General features: G+C 35.7%; 1 protein-coding gene across 1 annotated transcript in view; it reads left to right on the forward strand.

Annotated features, from left to right (window-relative positions):
- PIGK (phosphatidylinositol glycan anchor biosynthesis class K) overlaps window positions 1-27,886 on the forward strand; it is a 136,487-nt gene that overhangs the window by 13,605 nt on the left and 94,996 nt on the right. The window contains exons 4-8 of the mRNA XM_019957246.2: window positions 19,345-19,480; window positions 21,158-21,269; window positions 23,214-23,310; window positions 26,974-27,091; window positions 27,275-27,385. Of these exons, the coding sequence (XP_019812805.2) occupies window positions 19,345-19,480; window positions 21,158-21,269; window positions 23,214-23,310; window positions 26,974-27,091; window positions 27,275-27,385 (574 nt within the window). The remainder of the gene's footprint in view (window positions 1-19,344; window positions 19,481-21,157; window positions 21,270-23,213; window positions 23,311-26,973; window positions 27,092-27,274; window positions 27,386-27,886) is intronic.

Here is a 27,886-nt window from a genome sequence, read left to right on the forward strand (position 1 = left end):
TTAAAAGACGCTTACTCCTTGGAAGGCAAGTTATGACCAACCTAGATAGCATATTGAAAAGCAGAGCTTTTACTTTTCCAACAAAGGTCCGACTAGTCAAGGCTATGGTTTTTCACAGTGGTCATGTGTGGATGTGAGAGTTGGACTGTGAAGAAAGCTGAGTGCTGAAGAATTGATGCTTTTGAACTGTGGTGTTGGAGAAGACTCTTGAGAGTCTCTTGAACTGCAAGGAGATCCGCATCCTAAAGGAGATCAGTCCTGGATGTTCACTGGAAGGACTGCTGTTGAAGCTGAAACTCCAATATTTTGGCCACCTGATGCGAAGAGCTGACTCATTTAAAAAGACTCTGATGTTGGGAAAGATTGAAGGCAGAAGGAGAAGGGGATGACAGAGGATGAGATGATTAGATGGCATCACTGACTCAATGGACATGAGTTTGGGTAGACTCCAGGAGTTGGTGATGGACAGGGAGGCCTGGCATGCTGCAGTTCATGGGGTCACAAAGAATCGGACATGACTGAGTGACTGAACTGAACTGAACTGAAGGTTTAAATGATTTGTTTAAATGATTTAAGTTTTAGAAGAATTTAAGCTTTAGAAGGACTTCTAGTATAACCATGGTGTGTATTTTATATATTAGGTTTTTCCCAAGGTTTCTGAAGAATTTTCTTATTCTTGTTTCGTACTTTCCTCTCTATATCTTTGATTATGAAGTCTTTGTTGGGGCATGAATTTGAGATTTAAATAGTTGATGATTTGAACTATTTGTTGCTTAGCAAACAGAGATCAATGGAATAGATTCTGTTTGACTTTTAACCTATTATGGTGAATATTCTTCTTCTTGATGACTTATTCCTGCTTTATTTCTACCTGGATTAAGAGCAAAAATACAATTATAAGTAAATTTTAGTCAGAAAGTAATACGCTATTATGAAATGATAGTCTGGAAACTTAAAATCATTAAGAGCAGTTTTCAGTTTTAATGCTGGAATTTCAAAATACTGTTTGAATTTATTTTATACTTTAATGAACATTTTCAAGTTAAAGCAGTGTAATCCTGTGTATCCTGAGAAGAATGACTGGTCACTGCATTGAATAAAAATTATGAGTGTAACTGTATGTTGTTTACACTGTTTGCTTTTTTAAAGGAGCATTTTACTTTGTCTTTTAATGCAAAATATTTGCATTTAGCTTTTCCATATACTTCAGTAAGAAACTAGTTCATGTCAGAAATCATTTCCCACAACATATGATTTTGTGATTCAGAGATGATTGCCCTTTATTGTGGAAGTTCACATCAATTCCTTAGATCCTGTTTGAAATATCACATTAGTTGTATCAGTATTCTTGTTCTGATTTCTCTTTGATTTTCTGTCTGTATTTCACTTACTCTGACTGTACTGAGATATTCTCTCTGCCTGGAATAGTTGTCTATATACTTCTGGCTCACTGCTAACAAAACCTGGCTGTGATTCTGAATCACTTATGGTACTTGTTGAAAATACTGATTCTTCAGCTTCACCCCTGGAGAGTCTAATTCACAAAATCTGAAGTGAATCTTAGACATCAGTTTTATATGTGGTTCTGTGCACAACCAAGTTAGAAAGCACGGCTGTAGCTTTTACCTGACCTTCCAAATTCACTTTCATACTTCTTCAAAAAAGCTTTTCCTGACCTTCTTTGCTTTTGTAGTATCCTTTGTATGTACTTTGATTATAACATGGTTACACTAATTATAGTATGTCTCCCTTATTAGATTATTAACTCTTTGAAGGGAACAAGGATTATATTTTATTTCACTTTGTACTTATAGCATCCAGCACAGTGCCTGGATAGTAGGTGCTCAGTAGATGTTGGATAAATTAACTTGTGACTGGGAAATACTTTACCCAGTTCAGTAGAGTTCAGTTCAGTCGCTCAGTTGTGTCTGACTCTTTGCGACCCCATGGACTGCAGCATGCCAGACCTCCCTGTCTATCACCAACTCCTGGAGTTTGCTCAAACTCATGTCCGTTGAGTTGGTGATGCCATCCAACCATCTCATCCTCTGTTGTCTTCTTCTCCCGCCTTCAGTCTTTCCCAGTATCAGGGTCTTTTCAAATGAGTCAGTTCTTCGCACCAGGTGGCCAAAGTATTAACCAGTTAGGCAAAGCAAACACAAGTTCGTACTTTAAAAGTAAGAACATTTCTGTCTTCTAAAGTGTACATCTAGTTTTTAGCAAATTTATGTGTTATAAAAGACTTTTTAACACATAGGTTTTCAGAATTTTGTAATACTATATCAAAATATTGATTCAGAGAGGGAATTTAATGGTTATGGGGGAAAACAAAACGATGTGCCCACAAGATCTTCATAATTGTCCTCCAACTTGTCTATTACCCTGTTCACACTTAAGTTGCACAGAGTTCAGCTGTCTTGCACTTTGTGGCCGTGCTTTCTGTAACCTTACCCACCCACAGAGAGTTTGTTTTTCTTTGCTTGGTTTTAGCTTCCTGAAATATTTCACTATTTTTAGGAAATTCTGTGTCCTAAATTAATAGTTTTGGACTAAATCTCTGTTTTGCTACCTCCAGTATACTTTATATGCTTAAGATGAGGAAGAGAAAAGGAGTTAAGCAGAGGTTAGGTTCTAAAGTCAGTATGTGAAGCAAAAATGGAGCCATTTATTCTTACAGGTTTCTTAAATAGCACATAAAGTACAACATAGCATTATCTTTCATCAAGTCTAACACAGCCAGTTTTAGAGTAATGCTAGAACAAAAATACTGTGTTCTTTTTCTTTGATGGAACATTTGATGAAGTGGTTTACTTCAGATTAAAGGACATATTATATGAAAAATATCCATATCTTTTTTAACACTAGAATCGTGATGCTCGTGCTGTGAGAGGCACAAGAGAATTGAGACTGACTGAGAGAATGTAGAATCATAGCTCCCATCTCATCTCATGTTGACTTTGGGGAATAAATGCTTGAGTAATTGGGTGGATGAAATCTGTCTCTCCTTTTATTTTTTGTCTCAATGCATAAGAATTAAGTTTATGGAGTTAAATGTGTATATACTTATTTAGCTCTACCACAAGCTGGGTGGATATATGAGTTTTTATAATAATCTCTATCTTATAAATAATTTCTATAGTTAAATCCTGTAGCTTTTCTTTTTTTAAAATTCATCTTTTTATTGATGTAGAGTTGATTTGCAGTGTTGTATTAATTTCAGCTGTATAGAATAGTGATTCAGTGATGGTCCAGTAGCTATTCTGGTACTTTTTTTCCCCTTACTCTGTATTTTAATAATTATATGAGATTAATATTCCTAATTTAAAAGCTTTATTCTCTCCTTATCCATAAATTCTTGCAAAACAAAGTACCAGTCCTTTATTCTGGAACTCAAGGCCTTTGTAGTCTGTCTATATCTAATATTCTGATCATTTCAGTTTTTTATGCTTCCTTCTTATAAGTCTCTGTATTGGCATCTGTCATTGCCTTATACTTGTTCTTTCGCCTATAGTTTTTTTCCTTCTTCCCTCCTTTCAGATTTTCATGTGTCCAAATTCACTTCATACATTCCCTAAAGCTTTTTTGGTCCTTCTTGTATAAATATTTTATTTATATTTCTGTCAAGGCACTTTTTTGTATGTATTGATCTTATTTCTTCAAGGCAGTTTCTGATACTATTTTTTGTATTCTAATACATTCTTTAGTATATTGTGCAAACTTGAATGAATGAATGAATGAGTGGATAGTATACTAAAGGCCCCTAGTTAAGTGGAATTTAATTGGTCTGGGATAGAAAGGAAATATTTATGAATATTGCTTGCTCATAGTTGTTTAAGATCTTGATTCAAAAACTCTTCTGAGCTAAAAGTGCTCTGTAGTGGATTTTATAACTATTCCCTGAGTCCTACTTTTGGGATCCATGGGTAGGATGATCCCACCAAGGGGTCTTCAGATTCATTTCTTTCTATCAGATTAACTTCAACTTATTCTCTATCTTCTTACTGTTTAAGTTCCTCAGGATGCACTTTTTTATTTTTGGTCAGTTGTCCTTTTTAACTTCTTTCTCATGTAATAAATATTAGAATTATAAATGTGAATTCTGATAATGTTGTAAATTAAAAAAGAAAAAAATCACTAACTGCCTATTATTGTGGTTTTTAAAATCAGGTTGGTAACATAGCTTTTGACTAACAATTCTTTAGGTTGCTGTGAATTAGATCTTATACTTAAGAGGGTATTGTGTGAGGTGGAGCATTAATAAGATACTTCAGGAATTTTCTTGTATATTTTTTCATTAAAATAATATGGAGAAGGCCATAGATATAGTTCTTGGGAGATGCTTGTGGCTTTCCAATAAGGTCAGCCAAAATGGACCTCTATTTTTGGCTTCCTTTTCCACTGCCCTGCAGCATACATTCACTATCCACCATAATTCAGATACTGTGATAGGCATTTTATAATGAATTATTTCATCTATCTCTTGAGACCTTTATGGGAGAACTCCCTAGCTGCCATTTTCATATTGAAAATTGTTATTCAGAATGGTTAAATGACTTGCTTAAGGTCCATTAAAGGTACCATTAAATAATAAAACCAGAATTTGAATTCAGGTGTTGTGATTTTATTGCTGGAGCATTTCTATTATTTCACAGCTGTCTCTTCCCTAAGAAATTGCAACAGATAATATTTAGGTAACATTTACAATTAGAGAATTCTTTTAATAACATGATCTAATTTTATTCTTATGACAGTCCTGTAGAGGTTGGTATAATTATGAACAAGGATCATTTAATACCTTATTTAATTAGAAATGTATATCTACATGTTGAATGTAGTGCTTATGAAAATCATTCATATTAATTGAGTAATATAATGAATGCCTCTCCTGTTTTCTCACTTTTTAATTTTTTCCATAGCTTTACTGTTGTCTGAGTCTTCATTATTTCATGTTTCATGTACTTCGTGCCTCTGTACTTCAGCAGCTTTGTAGCTGTTTATTCCTTGTTTCTAGCGTCTTTTGCCCTCCAACTCATCCTACACACAGCTGTTAGAATTATCTTTCTCAGATATTGCTTTCATCTTTTAACTCCCACAATCAACAACCTGCAGTGACTGTTGTTTCTCTAAAAAGTTACATAAATTTCAACCAGCCTTCAGTCTCACTGCTTTGTTAATAATAACTTACTACGTTCATCTGTTGATTTGTTCTTTGTGTACTATGTAATACTTATTAACTCCTATTTCTATTTTTTTTTAACCATTAATCCTTCTTAGAACACTTAGAATATCCTCATGCTGTCCTTTCCTACCCATAAAGCTTTCTTTCTTTGTGTCGCTATGTAGAATTTTGTACACGGAGGTCACTGAGTGATATTTTTTTAAACTATTACCATTAATTTATAAAACTTTCTCAATAATATATATTTAAAATTTTATTCTACTACTATTTTTATTTTATAATTTTGCCTCATTTTTTGTGAACAAAAGGACTAAAAAGTAGTAAAATGCTTTGTAAATAATTTGTGATATATTATTGTAGTTATTGTCAAGATAATATTAACTTGTACTTTTGAGTGTTCTGCTTCTTGTCTTGTGTCATTTCCCAACAGTTTTTTTCTCATATTTTGCAAAAATATAAATAATAACGTTTGAATATAGATCCTTATGTATTCTGAGCAGTCTTCTTGTTTTATTCTCACGTTGGCAGCTGATCTATCTACTGCTCCATGTGATGTACTTGGTGAAGTACATAATATCTTGAATAGGTAAACATTTAGAATAGTTAAGAAGCCAAAATGTGCTCTGAGGAGAACAGTGACAGTGGGAAAGGAACATTTTGGCCACTACTGTCATGCTCTTAGGTTTAGATAAGATCCATTTGTAAGACTAAGAAGACCATTAAGGGTTTTATGGAGCAAAGGGGAAATTTCTTTATTGATTTCTAAACAGATAGGAGTACTGTGTATGGCCTGCTGAAATGAGAGATGCTTTTCTTGATCAATACCACAGTGTCTTCATTCCTGACAGTATCTTCATATCTGGTAACTTGATTTCCTTGACTTTGTTCCTGTTTGGAACTGTCTTGGCTATTCTTGGGTCTTGTTCTTCCATATTAAGTTTACAATCAGCATATCAAGTTCTTAAGACCCTGTTGGGATTTTGATTTGCATTACAGTAGATTAATTTAAAGAGAGTGGACTTCCTTATGGTACTAAATCATTCCATTTATGAAAAGGTATGTTTTCATTTAATTATATGTTTAATGGCTTTCAACTATGCCTCATAATTTTGAATTTTTAGTTTTTGGTAGAATTTTTAGAATAGTTGTCAGTTTTTTTCTTTTTTTGGTTGATTCTGTAAGTGGTACCCTTTACAAATAATTTTCTTACTTCTGTTGTGCTTGCAACACAAGCAAGTGGATTGGAAAAATTAATATTCTTAAAATGTCTGTGCTACCCAAGTGTCTATACTGCCCAGTACAATCCCTATCAAAATTCCAATGGCATTTTTCACAGAAATAGGAAAAACAACCCTAAAGTTTGTATAAAACCTTAAAAGACCCCGAATAGTCAAAGCAGTCTTGAGAAAGAAGAACAAACTAGGGGTATCACACTCCCTGATTTCAAACTGTATTATAAAACTGTAGTCATCAAAGCAGTGTGAAAGTGTTAGCTACTTAGTCATGTCTGACTCCTTATGACCCCATGGACTGTAGCCCACCAGGCTTCTCTGTCCATGGAATTCTCCAGGAGAAAATACTGGATTGGGTTGCCATTTCTGTCTCTGGGGGATCTTCCCGACTCAGGGTTTAAACCCGGGTCTCCTGCATTGCAAGCAGATTCTTTATAATCTGAGATATCAGGGAACCACAGCAGTATAGAATTGGTATAAAAACAGTTCCATAGACCAATGGAACAGAATAGGGAGCCCAGAAATAAATTCATGCATGTATGATTAGTTAGTTTATGGTAAAGAAGCTAAAAATATACAATGGAGAAAGAGCAGTCTCTTCAATAAATGGTGCTGGAAAAACTAAACAACTACATATAAAAACTGAAATTAGGACATTTTCTCACACCATATAGAAAAATAAAATGGATTAAAGACTTGAATGTAAGACCTGAAACTGTTAAACTCCTAAAGGAAAACACTGGCAGTAAGCTCTTTGATGTCAGTTGTAGTGATGAATTTTGGGGGGTTTGACTCCAAAAGCAAAAATCAAAAAATGAGACTGCATCCAAAGCACAGGAAAGGGAACCATCCACAATGAAAAGGCAGTCTACTGAATGGGAGAAAATATTTGCAAGTCACATATCTGATAAGGGGTTAATGATCAAAATATATAAAGCACTCATAAACTGAATGGGCTTCCCAGGCGGCACTAGTGGTAAAGAACCTGCCTCCCATCGCAGGAGACATAATAACCTTGGGTTCTATCCCTGGGTCAGGAAGATCCCCTGGAGGAGGACATGGCAATCCACCTCAGTATTCTTGCCTGGAAAATCCCATGGACAGAGGAGCACCGAGGGCTACAGTCAAGGGTTGCAAAGAGTCGGACACAAATGAAGTGACTTAGCATGCACCCATAGAATAGTAAAAAAAACAGTCCAATCAAAAAATGAGCAGAGGGGACTTCTCTGGTGGTCAGTAGTTAAGAATCTGCCTGCCAATGCAGGGATATGGGTTCAATCCCTGTTCCAGGAAAATTTCTCATGCCATGGGCAACTGAGCCCCATGCCACAACTCCTGAAGTCTTCATGTTCTAGAACCTGTACTCCTTAACGAGAGAAGCCACCGCAATGAGAAGCCCACACACCTTGACTAGAGATTAGCCCCTGCTTTCCACAACTGGAGAAAGCCCACGCACAGCAATAAAGACCCAGTGCAGCCAAAATAAATAAATAAATCATGAAAATTTTAAAAATGAGAAGATCTGAACAGACATTTTCCAAAGAAGATATAATGAAAATGAGTTAGTTGCTCAGTCGTATCCGACTTTTTGTGACCCCATGGACTGTAACCCACCAGGCTCCTCTGTCCGTGGAATTCTCCAGGCAAGAATACCGGAGTGAGTAGCCACTTCCTCCTCCAGGGAATCTTTCTGACACAAGGATCAAACCCGAGTGTCCTGCCTTGCAGGATGATTCTTTACCATTTGAGCCACCATATACTGATGGCCAGCGAGTACATGAACAGGTGCTTAACGTCACTAAGCATCAGGGAAATACAAACAAAAACCTCAGTGAGATATTACTGCAAATAATCTAGAGATGATATAGAGAGAATGTTGATGTGTAGGTTATATGCAAATACCAAGGCATTTTATATATAGAATGTGAACATCTGTGGATTTTAGTAATTTTAGTAATCACAGGGATTCCTGGAACTAACCCCTTCCCAGCCAACCAAGGGACAACTGTACTGGGGGAGCAATAAAAGGAGCCTGATGTATTTGATATCATATGATTTTGGGTAGGTGCTAGGTTGTTCTGAGAAATAGGAGGGAAGAAAGACAATTGGTGGGGTGGAATACACACTAATTTACTTCTCTTCCTACCTTCTTTCTTTTTCCCTTTCCTTCTTCCTCCCTCCCCTTTTCAACCAGCAGATATGTATTGAGAGCATATGGTGTTTCAAATACACTTGCCAAGTTTTGTAATTTCAACTGATGTGGAGATACAGGGAGAGAAAAGGGCAGAGAAGGAAACTATAATTTCCATGGAAAACCGAAGTGTTTGGTGGCAGTGGGAGTGACCTCAAAAAAGTCAGACTCAACTCGACATTTCACCAGGGAAAGTGGTGATAATAATAAGTATTTCTAAGAAATTTGTGAGGAATTTCTAGTGGAAATTTGATAGAAATAATGTTGTAATTCTGTCACGGTATATCTGACTCAGGAGGTGTTAAAAAGGATAAGTGAAATTAACATTTGTGAACATAATTTCTTTGGAGAAAAGATATTTCACAGAGTTCTATATTAATGGTTTCCAAGAATTCGGCCTTAGCTTGAGTGGGAGATAAGTCAGTCAAAGGTAACCTGACGTTAAATCCTTACACCTACCCATTAACTTACATTTAATTATATCCATCTCCAAGGCTTCAAATCATGAAATTGAGATGTTATTCTAGAAAGTAAAGCCCATATTGGGTCAGAAATTAATTTACCTAAACTGTTTTTTGCCACCATATTGGAAGCAAAGACAATCAAATAAGATCATATAAGGGAGCTTATTCTACAAATATATTTTCGGATTTATTCTGGATAAGTAAAAGCTAACTTAATATTCTGTAGTTCTATCTATATTGTTATATTTAATAAAAATAGATATTAAAATATTAACTTTGATCTACTGATGAAGATTTTCAGTAGATTGCACTTACTCAAGGAAGTAGTTTAGATATTGTCTCCCCCCGACCATTTTGTTGTTTAATTAGATGTTTAGCTCTTGCACTAGGTTTTTATGAACTGATGAACACTGACAAATTATTTGCCCCCAAAATTATAACCACATGTTATAAGATAATGTAGATATATGGTCAAACTCACATTAATACATATCACCGGTTGATCAATTATATAATAATTATCAAATATCCAAGTGAGTATACAACTCAAAAGTCATATAAAAATTAGATGTCTGTTCAGTTCACTAACAGAAACCCACTTCTTGTTTTGAAAGGGAGTTTGGGAAGAGAAGGAAAAAAGCACACTTCAAGCAAAGATAATAGCTGGTGAACAACTTCTAGTAGGTGTAGAAAAATGACAAGAGCTTTAAAAATGTTATGACTAAAATTTTTAGCTACAATAACAAAACATCTTTACCTTTAAAAAATACTTACTAATTAAAGAGCATATTCTTTATATTCTGCACAAGATAAAGGCAAGATCTTTCTGGAAATATTTAATAGCCTTTTCCCATTCCTTTTTAGGCTTTTCCTGTTGTGGCACACAAAAGTGCAAACATTAAATTAATTGTACAGCTTTTTTGCTCGGAGGTGTTAAAAGATATACTTCTTTGTACAGTGTAGGTTTTCAAAATGCAGATTTTTCATAACAGCACAAATGAGATTTATGGGACAATATTCAATAACATCATATGACTTGTGGGCTTCCCTGGTGGCTCAGTGGTAAAGAATCCACCTGCCAAAGCAGGAGACACAGGTTCCATCGCTGAGTCGGGAAGATCTCCTGGAGAAAGAAATAGCAACCCACTAAGTATTCTTGCCAGGGAAATCCCATGGACAGAGGAGCCTGGTGAGCTATAGTGTATGAGGTTTCAAAGAGTTGGACATGACTTAGTGACTAAACAACAATGACATATGACTTGATAAAAAATTAACAAAAATCAATGGTCATGTAAACCTGATGTATACTCTTATGAATGTGGGCAAATGTAAGTGTACCGTGAGCAAGCAAATAACTGTATAGGCCCTGCTTTCAGTAAGAAATGACTGAAGGAGTAAATCACATAAGACCTAGAATGTTCATAGTTCCCAGGGTTTTAGTTCTATATATAACACCAAAAAATATAAAATGTTATACTGCATATTTTGGTACCTAAGCTTTCTAAATTTCTTATGTATTGAAAAGATTCTGATATGGGAATAGATCAAAGAAGACATAACTCAGTATTGTATGATTTCAGGAACTGGGAGGAGTGATAAATTTGAAATGCTGGACAGCAAGAGTCTTTTGTTAAGTGTCCAAATAGGTTCATTGTAACCTAACAGCAAGGATATTAAACCAGTTAATCCTAAAGAAAATCAACTCTGAATATTCATTGGAAAGACCAATACTGGAACTGAAGCTGCAAGACTTTAGCCACCTGATGCGAAGAGCTCATCTTTGGAAAAGACCTTGATGCTGGGAAAGATTGAGGGCAAGAGAAGAAGGGGGCGACAGAGGATGAGATGGTTGGATGGCATCACCAGCTCAATGGACATGAGTTTGAGCAAAGTCCAGGAGATATAGTGAAGGACAGGGAAGCCTGGTATGCTGCAGTGCATGGGGTCACAAAAAGTTGGACATAACTTAGTGATTGAACAATAACAATAGCAACCTAGGCATGGAGGCTCTGTCAAACATACAACCTGGTAAAACTGCTTTTCAGTACTCCTATACGTGGTACATTAGACTTACTCACTGAACCAACTTCTTGGCTAATGTGTGCAACAAATTAGGTCCTATCTGAAGTTCTACTGCCAAGACAGCATCAGACACCTCAGTTCTGTTGACCACAGAAGTCTTTGCAGCACAGACACGTTTGAGAGTGATATTCTCTAAATACAGAAATTGCTTGATGTTACAAGCTCCATGCTGGTTTTGTTTTCTGATCTACATCTTCAGGTTTCATTCTACCTTCTTGCTAGGGCAGCAAACAGTGGAGCTCTTCCAAGACTTGCCATACAGTGAGCATCTGTACAATAACCATATTCTTCATAAAACTTGATTTTCCCAAGACTTAACTGGTCATCAGCAATATGGTTGGATGGTACATTTTCATCAAAAGGACAGTCAGGAACATGGATACCTTCTTTTCCATAAGAGCAGTGCTGCACATTGCTTCACATAATTATTAATACTGTTGTGGTAATCCACATTTCTTCAGTTTCTCCATAATTTTGTTCATAATTTTGGTTGGATTGTGTAATAAGAAAAATCATGTGCTTGTATGTGACTTCTGTGGGAGTTGGACATTTCATGCAAGACATTAATTTAGTAAAAAAATACTCATTAGGGCTGTGAAAGAATTAAATACAGAAATGATGTAAAGTAACTTGAGTTGGAAAATGCTTTGTGGATTCAATTCAGCACTTCTGGGTCCAGGGAACTGCTCTTACTCAGCTTCTTGGTGGAGTGGTAATACATTTCTATAGCTTTCTTGTCCTCATAAAGGTCATGCTGTGCTTGGCAGTAAGCTTCACTCACCTTCAGAAACTCCGTAAATGTGTGATGACAGAAAGGAGTACCTTTATTCATTGAAAACTGTGGCCTAGTCACACAGTGGGTACCACAGTGGCAGCGACACAGGCAGCTGTGGCTGTGCTGCAGGGTGGAGGCAGTGCAGGTGTTGACAGAGGCAGCGGGCGGATGTTGGGTTTTGGAAAAAAGTTGAAATCAGAATGTTCCATTCCCTCAGTATTCGTTGTCAGATTTTATTGTAATTAAAGAAAGATTTTGGGAAGATTTTTGCAGGTTTTTTTTTTTTTTTAAAGGTGAAAACAGACTTAAAAATTTGTAACTCTAAAATTAAATGATTTGTTTATTTAAAAGTTTAAAAATGTTTGTATTGAATTTTAAACCATAAATTTCATTGAGCCATGAAAAATGGAAATACTGAGATGAGAGTCATATGAGGGAAGTGTGTGCATGCCTGCTAAGTCGCTTCAGTTATGTCCGACTCTTTGTGACCCCATGGACTGTAGCCCGACAGGCTCCTCTGTCCATGTAATTCTCCAGGCAGGAATACTGGAGTGGGTTGCCATGCCCTTCCTGCCATTCCCTTCCTCCGGAGATCTTCCCAACCCAGGGATCGAACTCGTGTCTCTTATATCTCCTACACTGGCAGGCGGATTCTTTACCAATAGTGCCATCTGGAAGCCCATGAGGAACGTGATGTCCCCTTAATATTTGTTGATGTGAGTATAGAAATTATTAGAGGTTTTGGCTCTGCTCACTATAAGGCAACATATTCCATTCTGCCAAAGAATGTAGTAGTAGTGGGTGGAACATATGTGGGCTATGAAATTAAATCTTGTATCTTCTGCTTATCAGTTATGCAGCTTTGGGCAAGTGATCTGCCCTCACTGAATTTCCTTACCTTTAGAATGAAGACAAAAATAGTCTTCACAAGATTGTTGTGATATAGTGAGAATTAAGTATCTGAAAAGACTGCAGCACAGTGCCTATCACACTGTAAACTCAACAGATACTTGTTTCCATCATCCTGTTACTTTACCTTGTTTCCGTTTTCCCATACCTTCTGATCTTATTTTTTCATAATCTTATTCCAATATGGAATCCAAATTTGACAGTTGGGGTAAAATAGTGTTTGTATAGTTTAATATGGAATGGTTAAATCATGTCAGTTAACATCATTCAGTTCACTTCAGTTCAGTCGCTCAGTCGTGTCCAACTCCACGACCCCATGCAATGCAGCACGCCAGGCCTCCCTGTCCATCACCAACTCCTGGAGTTCACTAAAACTCATGTCTATCGAGTCGGTGATGCCATCCAGCCATCTCATCCTCTGTCGTCCCCTTCTCCTCCTGCCCCCAATCCTTCCCAGCATCAGAGTCTTTTCCAATGAGTCAACTCTTCGCATGAGGTGGCCAAAGTACTGGAGTTTCAGCTTCAACATTAGTCCTTCCAATGAACATCCAGGACTGATCTCCTTTAGGATGGACGTTGCAGTCCAAGTGCTTTAAAATTGTTGAATTATTTTTAATTGATATTTACTATTACCTTCTAGTTAATTAGCCTTTCATTTTGTCTGCCATAGTCTCCATTTTATATTTTTCCTCTTTAATTTTTGTCCTAGTTGACTTTTATGATCAAAGTGAAGAACAGAAATGGTGGTAACTCCTCACAATCAGTGTAGTGTGTCTATATTTTATCCTTTGTAAAAAATATTTTAAAAAAACTGATAAAACTGATAACTTTAGAAGAAACATAGCCATCCAAGTCTTCTTAATGAATAACTAAACGTATTTCTTAAGAATATCTTTCTTAGTGCTCAGAGAAAATAAGAGGATTTTTAAATTTACTTGCTATTTGTGAAGAGGTATGTACCAGAGAAGGCTTATTAATGATGTTTGCAAATATTTTTCTGGCAAAATGTGCAATCTAGGCATTGTGGTTAAGTCCTAGGAAACTGTTTATAGCATTCTAATGAGGTTACATATAGACATTTAAAGAAAGGAAAGCAACGCTTATGAGCAGAAACTCAGAGACTTAAGAGATTTGAGGATCCCCTGTGATCCTCAAATCTCCAGCTGCTGTAATTTTGGCTACTGTCTAGAATAGGATGGTGATATTATTGAAGATAAGCTTAGCCTAGCTCTGGTTGCTAAAGATGCTCTAAGGTAGTATTATCTGATTAGTTATATGGATATAGTATGTATAGCAATTTTCAATGAATTGTTTAAAAACACTTTTACCAATATGGTAATCTATTTAAATATCATTTAGTGAAAAAATGTTATTATGGTAGTAGCAGCCTGTTATAAATGAAAAGGTATGCTTTTTGAGGCTCTGTACTCTAATTGTCTAGAGCAGTGAAAATTTTTTATCTATGTAAAATTTATTTTTGCACCCATTGGTTGCTGCTTCCTGACTGGGCCAAGGATGAATGTCAGAGGGGAGGGTAAAGAATGACTGAGCAGCCCTGATGCAGGGCTTACCCGTTCGTTCAGTGGTGTTGTTTAGTCAGGTCGTGTCCAACTCTTCACGACCCCCTGGACTGCAGCTGGCCAGACTCCTCTGTCCAATGGGATTTCCCAGGCAAGAATACTGGAGTGGGTTGCCATTTCCTTCTCCACGGAATCTTCCTGACCCAGGGATCAAACCCACGTCTCCTGCATTGGGAGGCAGGTTCTTTACCACTAAGCCACCAGAGAAGCCCTCCTTTAATGTTAGGCAAATGTAATAATGGGAAATGGGAAAGTATTTGTTTTGAATTGTTTTCCTCTCACACATTTCTAGAATTGGGTTTCATGTCTTGTTTTTGGAGAGGTTTTAAAATTTTATTTTTTTATTGATCTTTAAAATCTGTTTCAGCATGATCATGATTCTGTTAGATCAGACAACAAATAGTGGCAAGGGAAGAAAATACTATCCCTTTACTTATTTATTTATTAATCTGTAAAGGAAAGAAGTTATGCTTCACTAATATTATATATATTTAAAGTAGTGAATACATATGACTAACAGATTAGTAGATACATATATGAGTGTGTCCTCTAATTTTTTTTTTTTTAACTGACAAGAGGAAATGTATGATTTAAACAGTATGAAAACTATGTATATAAGTAAGCACTGTATTTGTTTCAAACCCAGTTTGAACTTTATACAATTTCAGTGCTTCTCTTTTCTTTTGGTTTTATATTGAGAGAAGGCCATGTTACCCTATGCTTGTGTGATGTAGGTTCTGCAGGACCTTAATAAAGTGAGAGAATTGAGTCATAACACATGATAGTATAGGATTTCCAGAGTGTAAGAATATCATATTCTTCTATCAATTGGACATATTTGAGGGATTTTTATCTTAATTTTAATAAGGTAACAAAGCAACTTGCTATCATTATTTATAGGAATGTAGTAGCGTGTCTTCAATGTAGATTTTTTTTTTTTTGGTCTTGATTCTAGCAGTGATTGTTTAACACATTCACAGTGAAGACTTAAATAACTGCTGTGATGCTAGCCTGATATTCAGTGAAAAAGACATTTTAAAGAGACAACAAGTTAGATCTTATGATAACTGTTGTTCAAAGACTGTTGGCAAAGACTTAGTTAAATATCAGATCTGATTATTCTGAACAGTAAACAGAGCCTAGAAGTTATGAATTGCATTTTGTGCAAATACTTTTGTGAGCAGATGTTTTCTGTATCATCAAATTATATTGTAGTGTGGAACATCAAAATACAGGAAAAAATTAAATGTAGAACCAGGCCTGAAGTTATCTCTTTCTTCTGTTAAATATATGAGCAATCATTTGAAATGAAGTGAGGTTGCTTAGTTGTGTCTTGACTCTTTGCAACCCCATGGACTGTAGCTTGCCAGGCTCCTCTGTCCATGGGATTTTCCAGGCAAGAATACTTGAGTGGGTTGCCATTTCCTTCTCCAAGGGATCTTCTCGACCCAGGGATTGAACCTGGGTCTCCTGCACTGCAGGCAGACTCTTTACCGAGCCACCAGGGAAGCCAGCAGTCATTTAGTTTTAGTAAAATAGTGTCATCCTTCAAATAGAGCTAGTGTTCTTAGAGTATTATTAGTTTGGTAGATTTGTTAGAATCTAATTTATAATTTTGTGTTTATTTGTAGTTTTATAAACCTAAGAAAGCATATTAAAAAGCAAAGAATGTCACTTTGCTGACAAAGGTCCATATAGTTAAAGCTTTGGTTTTTCCAGTAGTCATGTATAGATGTGAACCTTAAAGAAGGCTGAGTGTCGAAGAATTGATGCTTTTGAACTGTGATGCTGTAGAAGACTCTTGAGAGTCCCTTGGACTACAAGGAGATCAGAGCAGTCAATCCTAAAGGAAATCAGCCCTGAATATAATGAATATTGGAAGGATTGCTGCTGAAGCTGAAGCTCCAATACTTTGGCCACCTGATACGAAGAGCTGACTCACTGGAAAAGACCCTGATGCTGGGAAAGATAGAAGACAAAAGGAGAAGAGGGCGGCAGAGGATGAGATGGTTGGATGGCATCACTGACTCAATGGACATGAATTTGAGCAAACTGTGGGAGATATTGAAGGACAGGGAAGCCTGGTGTGTTGCAGTCCATGAGGTTGCAAAGGCATGACTTAGTGACTGACAATAACAACAGCAAATAATTTTATAAGAAATATAAACCTAAGGAGTTTAGTTTCATTATGTATTTAAGTATCATATATATAAATGGAGACTTCCCAGGTGGTGCTAGTGGTAAAGAACTCACCTGCCAATGCAGGAGACGTGAGAGCTGAGGGTTCTATCCCTGAGCTGGGAAGATCCCCTGGAGAAGGAAATGGCAACCCACTCCACTATTCTTGCCTGGAGAACTCCATGGACAGAGGAGCCTGGTGGGCTACAGTTCATGGGGTCGCAGAGAGTCAGACACACTTTCATATATAAATGATTTGACACTTGGACCAAGTCAGATTTTTTTCCACCAGACAAGAGTTCTGAACATTTCTTAACTTTTAGAAACAATGCATTATAATATATGGTTGGATTTGTAAACTTTTGAAATTCAGTCTATTTTCTGTCTGGTTTTTCATATATTATCTCCAGATACCATGATTTTTTATGATATATTGATTATGTTAGCATAAGGTTATAGTACTTACAGTGAAGCTCAAAATTATCTATCAGAAAAGTGTTGATTAAATTTATAATTTTATGCTAAAGTGACTACTTCTTTATGAAATTGACATTTAATTTCAAGGAATGAAATTAACCTTCAACCGAAAACATGACCTAAAGGAATAATCTTATTTTTATATTGAGATTTATAGGTCAGTTCATTTTTGTTTAATAGTGGTTTTATAACAAAAAAGGTATGATTGCTAATAACTTAATATAAATCATTTTAAGTTATTAAAATGAAAAGATATATTTTCCATTTTAAGAGCAATAACTTTAACCATTTTGTGAGAATGAATCAGTAACAGCTGAAGATCTGATCTTTGAATGTGGCAGGGTTGGAACCCTTTCAAAATAGAAAAGCCAGTTTTTAAGAAAAATCACAATGTTTCAGTTCTGAACTTTAGTGTATTTGAAACATGTACAGAAGAACATTTTCTTCTTGCTGTCTTCTGCCAGACTAATTATGTATGCCACATTAATTTTTCCCTTATGTTTGGGAAGCTCAAATATATGGTAGAATAAAGGATTGCCTGATTCATCTTCACTCGTTTTAATGGTAAGGTCAAGATGAGAAGCATTTAAGAGAGACATTGTAATTTTCTCTCAAAGAAAATGTACACAAAGAATGAAAACGTTTCATTCACTCAGTGAGTGTTTCTTGAATGTCTGCTATATGCCAGGCTCTATTCCTAAGCCTGAGTGGTACAGCAGTGAAGGACAGAAAAAGCCCCTGCCCTCAGAGAAGTGCTCATATTCTAATAGGGGTGGTGATGGGAAATGATTTCAGATTTGTAAATGACCTGTATAAAAGAAAACATGTAGTGAGAACAGAGTACTTTAGCTGAGATTGGAATGATAGGAAGATTTGGAAGGAAAGAAGTCTAAATTTGGTCAGTAGCCCCTGAATTAGAAAAGGCTTGGCATATTCCTGAACAGTTTGGAGGGAACATAGTGAACATGGGTGTTAGGGGTGAAGTTAGAGACAGAGAGAGAGAGACAGAGACCACATTAAGCCTTGCAGACCATGTAAGGAGTTTCTGTTTTCCTCTGATTATCATGGGGAGTCCTTGAAAGATTTTAAGTGAGAAAGTTTAATGATTTGACTTGTTTAAGGAAGGTCTCTCTGGTGGCTCTAAGGAGAACGAACCATAGGAGATGGGAGTGGAAGCAGGCAGCCAGATGGGAGCTATTCCAGCATCTAGTCCAGCATTATCTAGAGATGATGGTGGCTGATGTCAGGGGGATGGAGTGGAGCCAGTGAAGAATGATCGCACTGGAGATGTGTTCCTGTGGTACAGAGATTGCACTTGCTGATGGATTGTATGTTTTCATACTCAAGCATTTGAGATTCTGAAAAGTAAAATTTTTGGACTATCACAGTTTAACTCTGTAAGTCTTGAGAGTGTCAGATATTACTAAAATTAAAAGCAGTGTTTGGGGAGGACTGCTGCTAAGTCGCTTCAGTCATGTCCGACTCTGTGCGACCCCATAGACAGAAGCCCACCAGGTTCCCCCGTCCCTGGGATTTTCCAGGCAAGAATACTGGAGTGGATTGCCATTTCCTTCTGCAATGCATGAAAGCGAAAAGTGAAAATTAAGTCGCTCAGTGGTGCCCGACTCTTAGCGACCCGGTGGACTGCAGCCTACCAGGCCCCTCCATCCATGGGATTTTCCAGGCAAGAGTACTGGAGTGGGGTGCCATTGCCTTCAGTGTAGCTCTTTCATCTTAGCTTCCTTTTGCTACATTGCATAAAGTATACTGTATTAGAAAAAAAATTAAGTTAGTAACTCCCAGTTCTGTGGATAAGTTCATGCCAGATTGTTCTGATTTCTTTTCTTTAAAACTTACACTACATAGGTACATATTAAAAATTTTTTTTTAATACAAGCACTTTTAAATATGTGCTCAATAATTGTTTTGGGTTATTTTTAATAAAGAATGAAAATAATTGCCACATGATATAAATAAAATATGGGCTTTCCAGGTGGTGCTAGTGATAAAGAACCCTCCTGCCAATACAGGAGACATAAGAGACATGGATTCCATCCCTGGGTCAGGAAGATCCCCTGGGGGGAGGGCATGGCAACCCACTCCAGTATTCCTGCCTGGAGAATCAGTCCCATGGACAGAGGAAACTGGCGGGCTACAGTCCATAGGGTTGCAAAGAGCTGGACACTACTGAAGTGACTTAGCATATAAATAAAGTATATCTTTTTAACTTTTTGGTTTTATTGAAATGGTATATTTACTAAAATTTTCTTTTCCTAGCCACATTGTTCTGATGCTTGCAGATGATATGGCATGCAACCCTAGAAATCCTAAACCAGCTACAGTGTATAGTCACAAGAATATGGAACTGAATGTCTATGGAGATGATGTAGAAGTGGATTATAGAAGTTATGAGGTAAAATGTTTAATGTGGCAACATTTTGAAATGTAGCTTTCACTTTTAAGCTCGAACATAGTGGTAGAATAAAATAATCTTATTGTTTTTCTTTAAACTTTGTACGGTTTTCACTGTAGCCTTGACAATCTGCAGTTTCTGGAGTTCATATTAAGGAAACAATATATGAGTAAAAGTATCACAGCATGAAAATTTCATATATGTATCTTGGATAGAACAACTTTATCTTGGCTTCTGTATTATTTTATTGAGGGTTAATGTAGCAGCTTCCTTTTATAGTAAGTGTATTCTTTGTTTTTCATATTTGATCTAAAATTTCAAGTTTTATATTTTCAGTAAATATATTAATTATGGAAATATTAAAATGAGTGATACTACTTAAAGGTAACCACATTTAATATGCCTCTAGTGTTTTTATGCACATATGATTAAAAATATATTAAAAAAATGGCACTGTGCTATATTTTCTGTCTTTGAAACTTTACTTTAAATTTAATAGATTGTATGTTTAACATTTCAAGTCTTTCTTGATGAAGTTTTCCTCAGTAATCCTTCCCCTTTTACTAAGCCTACCAAAAGTAAGACACACTTTCCCATGTTCCCAGACCTGTTTTGAAGAAATTAGTATCTTTTCCCAGGCTGTAAGTCCCTTAAGGACATGTATCTTCTGTGTCTTATACCTAGTGAGTTCTTACAGCCCTCTGAAGGCACTCAGAAATGTTTGTTCAACACTTAAATGTTTGTGAATGTTGGACTTTTTCTGTTTTTTTTTTTTTTTGTCATTGTAAAATGTAGACCAAGTACTTCCCTTCTTTGTTAGCCAACAAGAAGTCCTGTTTAAAAAAACACCATTTTGGTGTCTTCTGGGAAAATGTAAACCAAACAACTTATACATACACCCATAGACACAGATACATAGACACTTACGTACTCACCTAGGGAAGAGTTGAACAAGAAAGCTGGGTTGATTTTCAGCTTTTTAAATTTAGATCTGTGTAATAAAACTTGAAATTAACATTATATTTCCAAGAACTTAAATATCTTTCAAAGCATCCTGGAGATGCAGAAATTCCTGGTTGGAAAATCTGGCTTGCAGTGTTAGGAATTTTTTTACATAATAAAGTTACCTCTAATGAAATTTAAGTAACAAAATGCATTAAGGAATTAAAGATGCATAATTTGGGGGTTATTTATGGATCTATCCTTATGGTTTTATTTTTATGATTTATTAAAGACCTGTCTTTTTGTTGTTGATCTAGAATTGACTAAGTAGTTATATGTATTAATTGCAGTACTTATTGTTGAGTTTGTTTATATTTCTGTATTTTATATCTTCCCAAAGAATTGCCTGTGAAGACAGATTAATAATCTGTTTTCAGTTTTTGGCAATACTTTGTATAGCATTTGAACTTTTAAAGTTTATAATCAGCTTAGTTTTCCCCAAACTAGTTTTTTGTTGGTTTTTAGTATTTTGTAAAGAATGGAAACAAAGTTACTTTGAGGTGTATATTTAAATAAATGTATTTCAATTGACTTATATTTCTCTTTTTAAGTTTTATTTTTAATTTATGCTGAGTAATACATACAGGAAGAAGAAGGAATGTTTTTAAAAGTAGGAAAACAATTGATAGGTTTACTCAAGTTCTATTTCATCTGATTTCTCATTTTTTTCCTCAGGTAACCGTGGAGAATTTTTTACGGGTGTTAACTGGGAGGATTCCATCTAGCACGCCTCGGTCAAAACGTCTTCTTTCTGATGATCGGAGCAATATTCTTATTTATATGACAGGTAATTTTCAATTTAGATATTTAATGATAGAATATGCTGACTCTTTTTCAGAAAGGAATTTGTATGGAAAGAAATTATTAAATTATTTAAATTATTTTTGGACAAAATAGTTTGTTATGAAGTTCTCTTTTCTCATAATGTATAACAACTTGAAGTGAAATTTGAAAGCAGTGTATTACTTACCAGCTGATGATAAAACAGGGGTAGAATGATTTTTAGATGTCATACAGCAGGAGAGTGACTCTTACTTAGTGGTTTACTTTTCTTTATCATGGTGCATTTATTTATAACTTTAAAAATTCAGTCAATTTATAAACTTTATAAATTAACCCAGCAGAGTTAATGAAGTCAGGAAACTTCATTTTCGTCTACCTGACATGTACAAGAAATTTGCACTCCTCTGTGGCAAATAGGATGAAGTATAGTCTTGTAGCTTGGCTTTATTTGATGTACTCAACAAAAGGTTTTATTTATATTTCCTCCCTCAGTAGACACAACGCTGTAGCAGGGCACTCACCACTCTAGTCAGACACTTACGTGCAGTGCACAACCCGTAATCATATATGATAGCCCTGAAAAACGGTACCTAAATCTTTAGGTTGTGAGAATGAAATGAATTAATATACACGATGATTAAGAATATTGTGTGGTATATAGTAATCTTCAATAAATAATACCTATTGCCATTTTTTATCATTATATTAGCATAATTACAAGCCTTCCTATTACATAGGCTGGCAAACTTTTTCTGAGTCTGTTGGTACTCTTTCAGGATAACTGCAAGTATGGGAGAAATTCCAGTGTTAAAGATTGAACTGGCAAACCATGGCCCATGGAAGGGCTACCTGTTTATGAAATAAAGTTTTATTAGAACACAGTTGCATCTATTTGTTTTTTGTATTCTCAAAATATATAAATTTGTTTTAAATATTGTCAAAATATATGGCAGAGTCCAGTAGTTGCAGCAGAGACCAAATGCCTCACAAGCCTAAAACATTTACTACTTGGCTGTTTACAGAAAAAGTTTAGGTGCTGATTTAGGTGCTGATTTTCAGGGCTATCATATATGACTTACGGGTTGTGCGCTGCACTAAGTGTCTGACTAGAGTGGTGAGTGCCCTGCTATAGAATTGTGTCTAATGAGGGAAGAAATATTTTTTGTCCCACAAAGGCATATACTAACCACTGTTAAGCTCATAGGACTGCTTATATTCTGAGGGGGCACGGAAATAGATTTTTCTACTTTGATAGGCAGTGGGAAGTACCTTTTAAAATTGGCACAAAGGGCCTATATTGGCATGCTGTGATGGTCTTACTCATACATTTCTTACTTAACAGCTGAGGAAACTGTGGCATAGAAAGGTTACTTGCCTAAGGTAACACAGTCATTAAGTAGTAAAGCTAACGTTTGTATCCAGGCAGAGAGCATGGCTCTCTCATGCATTTTGAATGTCATGATCTTTTGGTCAGCTCTCATAGTACAGTGGCTGATGGTTATAAAAACATAATTTTTTAGGTGAAAACTGCGTTTCCTAGAGTTACAATGTTTCAAGTATACACTGTGAACAGTGCTAGCTTACTAAGGGACTAGTTAGTGTCTTCAACTCCTTTCTCACCAAAAGTGTTTGCCTGGTATTTGAGAAATGTTTATCTATGGAAACTCATTTCTGACATAATAATGGAGCCAGTGAAAAAGTATAAATATGCTTTTATAAAACTGAATGATAAGAAAGCTCTTAAATGTATATCTACTATATTTTACACAGTCTATCATTTATCTGTTTATTTGGTATAGTAGAAAAATTAGTTACTTTTAACCCTAGAATATACAATAACAAGTGATATTAAAATATTGCCATGAATGAAGTGAATGTTAATATCTAGATGTTTGCAGTTTGCATTTAAAAAAAATGTCTGTTTGATCTTTCTGACCCTTTCTATAAGGACATGGTGGAAATGGTTTCTTGAAATTTCAAGATTCTGAAGAAATTACCAACATAGAACTTGCAGATGCTTTTGAACAAATGTGGCAGAAAAGACGGTAATAAATGACTACTTTTCATAAGATAAATTAGTACCTAATTTTTCCATGGTTAGTAGATTTACACATCTTAAGAGATTTAAACTTATTTTTATGTTACTTCTTCTAACTTTAGATTTACGTTTGTTGTTTCTATTGAACTGAATTATATTTTCTTTTTTTAGCAATTACACATTTAGGAGCAGTTTTATTATATTTTACAGAAGTATGAACTGAATTCTTTTTAAAGGAAAAATTTAGATTTCTTAGAGCATGGAAAAAGTTCATCTTATAAGATCTTACCTGTTGTTATTTCTCATCCTTTTTGGAGAAAATAAGATTCCTAGTAACCAAGTGCCCCATTATTTAGGGGGCTTGTGAACATACATTTATTTCTTATCTTGTATTTATTCTTGCTTTTTGCACAGTCTTGAACTCTTCATGTGATAGCAATATATTGTTTCTTCTTTGGAAAAAATGCTGAAATTAGTATTAGTATAAAATTTGTAGCAGCTCACATTAACAATGATATATTATTAGTAATCTGTGGTAAGCACTCTTTTAGTTGAAAGTTGTCATATGGACTTAAGTGAATTTAAATTAGCAGTTGAACATACAGATGACTAATAAGCATGTGAAAAAATCCCCATTACCACTAAATATTAGAGAAATGCAGATCAAAACTACAATAAGATACCACCTCAACACCAATCAGAATGGCCATCATCAAAAAATCTATAAACCATAAATGCTGGAGAGGATGTGGAGAAAAGGGAACCCTCAAAAAAAAAAAAAAAAAAAAGAAAAGGGAACCCTCTTGCACTGTTGGTGGGAACCTAAATGGATACAGTCATTACGGAGAACAGTATGGAGATTTTGTAAAAACTGGGAACAAAACTACCATTTGACCGATCCCATTACTGGGCATGTACCCTGAGAAAACTACAATTCTAAATTCCTGGGTCGGGATTCCTGGGTTGGGAAGATCTGGCGGAGAAGGGATAGGCTACCTACTCCAGTATTCTTGGGCTTCCCTTGTGGCTCAGCAAAGAATCCGCCTGCAACGTGGGAGACCTGGGTTCAGTCCCTGGGTGGGGAGATTCCTTGGAGAAGGGAAAGGCTATCCACTCCAGTATTCTGGCCTGGAAAATTCCATGGACTGTATAGAGTTGCAAAGAGTCAGATATGACTGAGTGACTTTTACTTACCCCAGTGTTCATTGCAGCACTCTTTACAACAGCCAGGACATGGTAGCAACCTAAATATCCATCAACAAATGAATGGATAAAGAAGCTGTGGTATATATATATATATATATATATATATATACACACACACACACACACAACACATACATACATACAATGGAATATTACTCAGTCATAAAAAGGAACAGATTTGAGTGAGTTCTAGTGAAGTGGATGAACTTAAAGCCTGTTATACAGAATGAAGTAACTCAGAAAGAAAAAAGCAAATATTCTATATTAATACATATATATGGAATCTAGAAAAATGGTACTGATGAATGCAATAGAAATGCAGACATAGAGAATGGATTTGTGGACACAGTGGGGAAGGGGAGGGTGGGACAGATTGAGAGAGTAGACTGAAGCATAAACATTACCATATGTAAAATAGATAACCAGTGGAAATTTGCTCTGTGATGCTGAGAGCTCAACCAGGTACTCTGTGACAACCTAGACGGGTGGGATGGGATGGGAGGTGGGAAGGAGGTTAAAAAGGGAGGGCACATGTGTATACCTATGGCTGATTCGTGTCAATGTAAGGCAGAAACCAATACAACATTGTAAAGCACTTGTCCTCCAATCAAAAATCAATTAAAAAAATAAAGTATCAGTTGAACTGCTTTTAACTTGGTTATGCTCAATACATGCTTATGGTTTACCTTCTAAACATATGGCACAGAGGGGAATAGGATGCTTATGGCACCTTCAAAGTGTTTAAAATATAGGAGAAAAGAGAAATACATACACAGCTATGCTACAAATTAAATATTCAAAATACTGGATTATAAGCATAAGGAGAAAGTATAGAAGTATTGAGACAGCTTTTGCTTGGTACTGATTTTATCTTATTCACTGCTATGTTTATTGAATGTATACTAGGCACTGGCACTGTGTTGCCATGTGGTGGTGTTCTGTTTAATTTTAATGACTCCATGAGGCAGATACGTTATGATTCTCATTCTTACAAGTGTGTAAATTGAGCACAGTTTAAATAACTTGCCAAACTTTGCATGGCTTTTAAGTGCTAGTGCTAGGATTCACATCTAAGTGGTCCTGTCCCAAAGCTTACTCTCTTAATTGTTTTATTGTACTGCCTCTCGTAACCTTTAGATGGTCCTAATTCCCAGAAGTATCCACAGATTTTTGTCTCAGAACAAATGTGTCATGTTAGTTGTACCTTCTATCATCTGCTTAGATATCATTAAGATTTCGTGCTTTCTTTTTGGGTGTAGTGTTAGCTGTTTACCTAGATTCAGTATCTGAGAAAATATTATCTGCTTCCTATTTTCACCTTCATCAGTGAAGCAGCTCATTCTAAAATGTAGAGCTGATTATGTTATTCTTTCACTTTAAAAAAGCCATTGATGGCTTGTTCAGATTTACAGGGTAAGATCCAAACTTCACACAGGATACTTTATAGATTGGCCCTACCTTGGTGGCTCAGATGGTAAAGAATATGCCTGCAATGCAGGAGACCCAGGTTTGATCCATGGGCCAGGAAGATCCCTTGGGAATGGCAACCTACTCCAGTATTCTTGTCTCGAGAATTCCATGGACAGAGGAGCCTGGCAGGTTACAGTCCTTGGGTTACAAAGAGTTGGACACGATTGAGCAAGTAACACATTACCCTTTTGAAACTAATTTCTCTCCATTTTACCAAATTAATTTTAGATCTGAACTGCACCATACTATTCCTTTACCCCAGACATTGATAGTTTTTATGTTAGGTGCCTTTATTTAGGCTTTTTCTTCTGCTGGAATGTGCTGTTCCTTTCTTTGTTAAAGAACATTCATCTCTCACTGATCTTGCCAGACACATCACCTTTCTGTGACCTGCCTTTCCCTCTGTTTCTTTCTCAGTGCTCTTGGAACATTTTTGACTTTGTTAGACTCTACACTAGTGAGGGCAAGGACTATATTGCATCCCTAGCTTAGTGTCAGGCATGCTGTAGGCCCTCAATAAAATTTGTAATACTCATCATATTCTGATTCAGTTACATGTTTATGTTTCTGTCTTCTAGTTAGATTTTGAGATTTTTGAGTATGGTGACTGTCATATATGTGTGTGTGTGTGTGTGTTTTTCTAAAACTAGCTCAGTTTCTAGGACTGTGTGAGTGCCAGAGAAGTGCTTTTTGAATTAAACATTTGTTTGGACTCTGAGTTATGTGTCATAGATAAGGGAAGGGAAAAGAGTTTGGGCAGCCACTTTGTGGTACAACCACTGCACTCTGTTGAAGTGGTTTCCCCAGATATGATTTTACCTTTAAATTTTCTAGTATAGATTTATATTGGGAATTCTATTGAAAAATCTCAAATTTTTAGCTGATGAAATGATTAAGATATGACTTAAACATCTTATGGAAGTATTATAAAATATTAATCAATGTATGATTAACAGCATGATTCATGTCATAGATACTATCACTTTTCTTTCAGCTACAATGAACTACTATTTATTATTGATACTTGTCAAGGAGCATCCATGTATGAGAGATTTTATTCTCCTAACATAATGGCTTTAGCTAGTAGCCAAGTGGGAGAAGATTCACTTTCGGTAGGTACATTTTCTTTTTTCCTGTTTGTAAATGGCATTGTTGTTGAAATATGTAGCTATTTCTGAAATTACTTATGTAGACTTTATATCTTAGGTGGAAATTTTGATTATATTTTAAATATTTTGTTTTAATGATCATATGTCTTATTAGACATGTACTTTTTTTCTTTTGCTTTTTCATAGCATCAACCTGATCCTGCAGTTGGAGTCCATCTTATGGATAGATACACATTTTATGTCTTAGAATTTTTGGAGGAAATTAATCCAGCTAGCCAAACTAATATGAATGACCTTGTAAGTATTTGCTTGATTTGATTATAGCACGATAGCCGTGCTAACCTTTCTCATACTTTTAGGGTACTCTTCCTTACGCTGAATGATGCAAAAGCAGTTTCTAAGAGGGAATTTCTTTGTAATATTGGCCTGGCTCAAGAAACAAGAAAATTCTTAACCATCTAACTTTACATTTCAAGGAACTAGAAAAAGAAGAACAAGGCCCAAAGTTAGTAGAAGGAAAAATAATAAAGATCAAAGCAGAAGTAAGTGAAATAACAGCTAAAAAGGCAATAGAAAAGATTGATGAAACTAAGAGCTGGTTCTTTGAAAAGCTAACAAATTGGCAAATCTTTAGCCAGACAGACTTATTAAGAAAAAAAGAGCCCAAATAAATTCAGAAAAGAAAGAAAGCAATTACAATCAATATCACAGAAATGCAGAAGATCATAAGAGAACATTATGAACAGTTATATGCCAACAAATTAGACAGCCTAAAAGAAATGTATAAATTCCTAGAAA

The sequence above is a fragment of the Bos indicus genome, chromosome 3 (genome assembly GCF_029378745.1).
Source record: "Bos indicus isolate NIAB-ARS_2022 breed Sahiwal x Tharparkar chromosome 3, NIAB-ARS_B.indTharparkar_mat_pri_1.0, whole genome shotgun sequence".
Lineage (NCBI taxonomy): Eukaryota > Metazoa > Chordata > Mammalia > Artiodactyla > Bovidae > Bos > Bos indicus.